The sequence below is a fragment of the Alligator sinensis genome, unplaced genomic scaffold, assembly GCF_000455745.1.
Source record: "Alligator sinensis unplaced genomic scaffold, ASM45574v1 scaffold768_5, whole genome shotgun sequence".
Lineage (NCBI taxonomy): Eukaryota > Metazoa > Chordata > Crocodylia > Alligatoridae > Alligator > Alligator sinensis.
In genome coordinates, this window is record NW_005841991.1 from 721,480 (window position 1) to 728,177 (window position 6,698).

Genomic DNA, 6,698 nt, shown 5'->3' on the forward strand with positions numbered 1-6,698 from the left:
TATTTTTATGTTCAGCTTCTGCTCCCTTGCTACAGTATTAGTTGCTCAGCTACAGTGACAGGTACACAGTAAAAAACTTTACTAGATATTTAGATACCTAAAACACCTGAATTAAAGCATAAATACAGATCAAAACAAGACACTGGAAGCTCTTGTTTAAAAACTGCATTTCCTGACAGTGTTATGCAGTGGTGCCCAACCCTCCAGACCCATGAGCCAGATGAGTGGCATGGGGTCAGTCTGCAAGCCAGATCCAATGTGGGGGTAGTCCACAGGTGCAATTTGGCCACAGACCAGCTTGACCAGACACCAGCACAGCACTCTAGCCACAGTGAAACCTGCAGCCTCTACACTCAGAGGCCTGACAGGAAGTTAGGATGAGTTGCATTAACCTCATCCACATCTGGTCTCTACAATCTTAGCAAGGCTGTTTCAGTCACCAATCAGAGCAACCTACATGAGACCATAACGACTAAGAAAAGTTGTAGCTGGAGCATCTCACTTGCCTTCTCTCTTTTAATGTTTGGTCTCCAGAAGAATTAGACTCTTATTAGGACCCCAAAGAACACGGCGTCTCGCAGGCAAGACATTTAACATGTCTCTTCCTATGAGTGAGGGCAGGCAGCTGCATTCCAGGAAGGCCTCTCTCCTGAAAAACAGCAGGTAGTGTTAAATTCACAACATAGGCAGGATAGGGCCACTTTAAATTCAACGCAGGTATCCTGTGTTTTACCCTATCCATTGCCATGGCCCTTCCAAAGTAAGCACTGACTACTTTGAGAGCTGCCAGCCAAGTGTACGCCCCCAGAAGAGCAGGGATTGCATGCGTCTCATGCCACTGTAGCCTCTTTCCACTTGGAAGGTCATAGGGGACTGTGCCAAGTAGGCAGACCCTAGGTGAAATAACCCCCAGCTGATGTGAATGTAACATGCTACCTCAGGGTGAATTGCTTTGAGTCTCAGAATCCTGGATCTAAAAGCATCAACTATTGCCTGGGCTAAAAGACCCAGTTCTGTTTGCTTAAAGGCCTTTAGCCCCTAGAAGGTAATACGGGTAACCCCCGCTTAACACTCTTTCACTTAGCTCTATTTTGCTATAATGCTCATTTTGCTTTCATAACTGATTCCACTTACCGTTCAGCAAGCTTTGTTATAACACTGGGGGTCTTTAAGAGAAGACTGGATAGGCACCTGGCTGCGGGCATCTGAACTCTTTCCTGCCTAGGCAGGGGGTCGGACTCGATGATCTGTTGAGGTCCCTTCTGACCCTAGCATCTATAAATCTATGAACTCTTCTGGGCATCAAGCAAGTAGTGTACCTTAGTGCCACAGTGCACTGGCGGCGCGCAGCCTCATTGTGCAATTTAGCCCACCCACACCTGGGCCAGGTGAAGCAGGGCTATGACTCGCGCTATGACTCACAGTGACTGTGATCGCAGCTGCCCAGCATGGAAGGGACCAACAGCACCGCCTCCTCGGCCTGGGCCCAGGTGGGCGGCAACAGTACAGTGCTGGCCAAGATGGCCCTGAGCTACCAGGTGCTCATGTCACTGCTGCTGGGGGCCCTGGTAATGAATTATATTTATTTACATTAATTCCAATGGGAAAATGCATTTCGCTTAATGCTGTTCCACTTAACGCTCAATTTTTTGGGGAACCAATTAAGAGCATTAAGTGGGGGTTGCCAGTATATGGATTTCCCAAGGAGAATGGAAAAACCCTGCCAATAACTTCAGATTATAAAAAGCTTATTTGGGGCCTGTAAAACAAAGAAATGTCAGGCGCCATTTCCCACAAAGTTGAACAACAGCTCTTGTTCCTATTTGCTCCATAATTTTCTCTTCTAGGCTGCATTTTGGAACTGGGTTAAAGCTGTTGCATAGTGAGAGAAGCTGTTGGCTTTGGAGGGGATTGTATGGCAGAAGAGACGCTTTCATTTAATATAAGAGATGCGAGTCAAAAAGCAGGGATCACAATGAGATCCTTCTGTTAAGGGTCAGGGCAGGAGAGAATATTTTATTTGTGAGCTGAGGAACATGGATAGAAATCTGGAGGAACTGAAAGCAGAGACAGCAACAGTTTTCAAAATCTCCTCTTGAATGTACTCTATGCTGCATCCCTTCAGAGGCCAGAATAAGCTAAAAACAGAGCACTTTTTAAATGCACAGTGTACTAGAAACCTGTGAGCTGAATTCATAATACAGAAAGGGCAAAAGTTCAAATTGAATAAGAGTCCCTTCTCCCTCAGCATAGGTTTTGGCAAAAGCATCACGGAGGAACAATACTGCAGACCTTGGGAAGGCTCATGTTACCCACTTATAATTCCAAATCTGTTAAACTTTTCAGGCTTTCTTCACCTACTTTTATTTTCACATGACTATTGAAGCAAAGCCTTAACCGAATTATCTCTGTCCAAGGGGATTTTGATTACAAGGTGGACTAAGACCAAAGGCAATGTGAAGGCTTACCAGATCCTGGTACATACAAGCACACGTATCCGGATCATGATGCTAAAAGGAAAAAAAAAATAGTGTAGCTAACTGCTTTAATAGCAACCATTCTCATCTGGCAAGATCATTGGAACATGAACAATCTATGGCATCTGAGCTGGTGCTTATGCACGGGCACCAGTATAAATTGTGAAATGCTTTATACTCCCTTAGGATGACAGGTGTTATAGAAATACATAACAGGGGAGTCTGAAGACTTGCCCTCCTACCCAAAAACACAGCCTTGGGCCACCCACTCCCAGTAGCCGAGGAGTGAGGACAAAATGGATAAGTCACAAGTTTTTATTGCTGGTGAACTCAAACAGGCAATTTTAATCTATCGAGGAAGATACATGTACAAGCAAATATTAGGCTTTTGTGCGTTTTATTTTTGATCATTGTTGTATGTAAATGTCTCTGCAAATTAGGCCCCACTCCCAGGCTCCTACTCAGTTGCCACCATGGCCCTTGGTATAATGCATTTTGGATGCCATTGTTGTGAGATGTTATCAGGACTACTTATGTGTAGTAAAAGGGAGATAAAGTAGAATGGGTAAGCCTCTGACAAGAAAGTGTTCTTTGTAAACATGAGTGAGACCTGCATAGCGTGGTGAATAACCAGATTTTCAAAAATGTTTAGTATCCAACAGGTGCCATTAATAGCAACAGGAGGTGCAAGGAGCTGAGCACTTTTGATATTCTGGCCAATGAAAGTTGCCAGGGGTGTAATGGCATTAAAGAAGTCCTAGTGATAGCATGAGTCATGTAGTGGGCATTTTAAGGCGATTAAAGAAGGTGTTGGGCCTGGTGGGCTCAGTTCCTGGTCTACAAACTGCAGGTAAGGTGTGCTTCTGTGTATAAATCAGACTCCCACAAGGGTACAGTATCTGAAAGGTATTTGTCAGTATCATTGGTGTAAAATAAGCTTCCACAGATGCCACAGTGGTGCACCTGTGGCAACAGGACCCAAGTGGCATAATATATACACACACATCAAAGGTTTCTTGGACTTTCCTTAGTGTGAACAGCACATTGTTATGCAGGTGTGCAAAAATGATGTCACTGTGTGGGGATTTCTAAAACCAAAGGACACATTGGTGCTGCTATGGATAGCTGCCTCCACTATAAAGTCCTAACTTTGTCTACTGCCAAATCATAGTGACACTCTTTAAATATTTGTTGCCAGCTCTGGAGACACAGTATTTCAGTGCAACCTTCTATAAGGCTAATGGTCTGAGCTAATGCAGACAGTGTGTGGAAGGCAGTGCTACACCAGAATCAAACAGAGCAGTAAGAGGGCTATCTGAATTTAGACACTGCTTCTAGTTCCCCTGACACCATTGTTTCATGAATGCAACTGCCACAATGGATAGACATGTCCCAGTTCCCTCTGTACTTCATCTACCATGCCCCCACAAATTTGCCTCAAAGAACCACAGTTCTGCTCCCAGCGATTATCCTGTGTACAAATTACACATCCCTCTCATTCACCCCAGGTGACTATTTTTGCATGGTTCTAAATCCTTGAAACCATTATTTACATGGTGGATAAACCAAACCTATTATTTCTCTGATTTCACAGTATCAGCATCAGAGCATGAAAAACACGTTTCTGTTCAGTTTTTCTTTTTTCTCTTAAGTAATTTAATGAACTGTAAAATGGGAACACCAATACCTATCTGTGTGTTCTGGGTAAGTCGGGCAGCATTGCATACTGCAGAGCCAATCTAATTGACACCTGGACTCCAGAGCTTTAACATGTCCATTGCCGGCAATGGATGTCATGTGAGGAGGGGCCTAGACAGGAATAAAATAATCATACTCTCTGTGGTACAGAAAAGATTAACATTGCATGAATTGATTCTCTCATAAAAAAAGAGCACAACCAACAAACCATTCCATTCCCAGCAACAGAGTTTCTTTTCCCTCTGGAACAGGATACCACATGACAATGAGTAAGTTTATGGGCTGAACACAAGCAGGGCAGAACAGTCCAAAATAATCCAAGTGTTCCCAACACAAAAGAAGAGACAGACTCTACAACTGCCCAAACAGCTTCATAGCATGAGCCAAATTCATCACTGGTGCCACTCCTTAGATTTTAGTGGAACAACACCCGAAGTTAAACTGACCCCACATGTCTAATTCCAGCACACTCTCCCCATAAAGCTCTTAAGCAAGAAATATCTGCTGTTTTAGAAACTCTGTCCTTCTTGCTAATTACAACAGGCAAGAAGAGTCCTCAGAGCAAAAAATCCCTGGCTGCTAGAGCTATTCATCTTTCATGCTGCCCATCTCTCAAAGCCTAAGGGGTCATTCCTCATTGGCTGAATTTCAAACTATCCATAGCACATGTAGCTCTTTAATGAACGTACAGTACTTGCAGACTAACTCCCTGCTGCCCCCCCTGCCGCTGCACCCACATCTGAAGGAAGGTGAAAAACAGGTGAAAATAACAATTATTTTTCTACATATCCCTCAAAATCAGGTCATACAGTGTATCCCCCCCTTCCCCCACACCCAAAATAAGCTTTATGGAGAGGGTTTGCTTTACTAAGTTAAAATAGTGTGTGGGAAGGGAAAACAAAAAATACTGCTTTCAGCAGTTGGAGAACACTGGACAAAATTGAGACATTGAAAATGGAAGGCAATGTAGTCAATCCCAGAGGACTCTATATGACTCCTGGTTGATGTCATAGACACATGAGGGCCTTGACTTCAGTCAGTGCAAAGGGCTGCAGTCAACATTAAGCCATCAGTGTTGTTGGTAAGAGAGACATTCCTGGGAAGGAAGGCAGAAACCTGTGGTGATGTCTACAGTCTCCATTGGGTTTGCATGGTTGGAACGGAAGCTGGAACCCGGATCAGCCCTTCTGAGAGTTCTTCTGGGACAGGAAGGAAGAGATGGGAAGACTTCAGCTATTTTTCTCTCTCTTTTTGGCCCCTTTGCCAAGATTTGGATTGCACAGATTATGGTAGAATTCACTTAGCAAAAAGGGCCTTTTATTAGGGGAAAAAAAAGAAAGAAAAAGAAAGAGCTCTTTACTGAGCATCAGGATTGAGAATTCAAAAAGTGTAAATTTTATATAAATTCCATAAGATGTCCAGCACCATAATGTATTGTGGTGCAATAAAGAACCCCCTGGGAAGGCCAGGGGGACCACAAGAAAGGAAACAGTCAACCTCCCCAGTAGAGTGCCACTGCTAAGTTGTCCTCAACAGCAGATGAATTTTCCTTGGCCCTGCAGCATCTCAGGTCCCATGGGAGGTATTGGTTGCAAGCAAGCACCTGAATATTGCCTAATGGAATAAGCCAATCACTAATTTAGCTGGCGCATCCATGCCCATCCACTAGTGGGTTTTTTGTATACACTTACGACTGTAGCATTTTTCTTATTTCTCCACATAATGTAAAATGTAAGTAATAAGACTGTTTTGTCCATAATAAGTTAAAATCAGAAACTACCTAATAAGTAGCTGACACTGGTCCTTGTGGCCAAAAGAGTAAAATCCATAGAAAATCTATTGGTTCTGCTTTTATTCTGGTATATTCCCATGCACACCTCATTATAAAGGAGTTTATGTAGCTATCATACAGGAAATAGTAGTCTTTGAAGCCAGAGATGACAGTTTCTGGCATAGGGATGGGTTCTCCTAGTTTGTAAGTGTGGTTCTCAGTCATCATTCAATCAGTTTTGACATGGCCATTAGCCAAGGTGACAGTGGCAGTGGGAGCCCCTGGCTCAGCATTCTCATCAAACCGCAAGCGCAGGGTGTTCCTGATAACCAGCTGCTCCATGATGAAAGCAGCACAGAACCATGGGATGGCGTACTCAAGAGTGATGAGGCCCATGAAGTCAAAATCAAACTGTGAGTAGTCCCACGGGCAGGCATTAAACTGGCGCAGGATGAAGCCAGTGGTGAATTCCCAGAAATAAGTCCAGAGGGTATAAATGAGGCAGCGCACTATAATGTTACATTTGTCCTTCAGATACAGGTACATCTTCTCAACAATGAGGATGGAGGTGCCATAGATGAAGAGTGCCCACACACTGGTAACGCCTGGGAACTTCCAGTTAAAATTGACCACGAACTCCCAGGCAGCTGTGAACATCACCTCACAGAAATAACCATGAATGGCATAAAGGTACCATCGGGAGAAAGCAGTAAGGGGCTCTGCAGCAGCCATCCATCCACACAATCTCAGCA

At 43.9% G+C, this 6,698-nt stretch overlaps 1 protein-coding gene across 2 annotated transcripts in view; it reads right to left on the bottom strand.

Annotated features, from left to right (window-relative positions):
- Positions 1-530: 530 nt before the first annotated feature.
- Positions 531-6,698, bottom strand: part of TMEM229B (transmembrane protein 229B) — a 69,115-nt gene continuing 62,947 nt past the window's right edge. Inside the window, exons 2-3 of one of the 2 annotated variants that reach the window (XR_003093520.1) lie at positions 2,469-2,510; positions 531-649 (exon numbers count right to left, since the gene is read on the bottom strand). Coding sequence is in view for 1 of the 2 variants with exons in the window: in XM_025201351.1 (XP_025057136.1) it covers positions 6,175-6,678 (504 nt within the window). In the remaining variant the exon portion in view is untranslated. Of the gene's footprint in view, positions 650-2,468; positions 2,511-2,803 lie in introns of those variants that run through there. The other variant, XM_025201351.1, reaches the window with a different exon arrangement.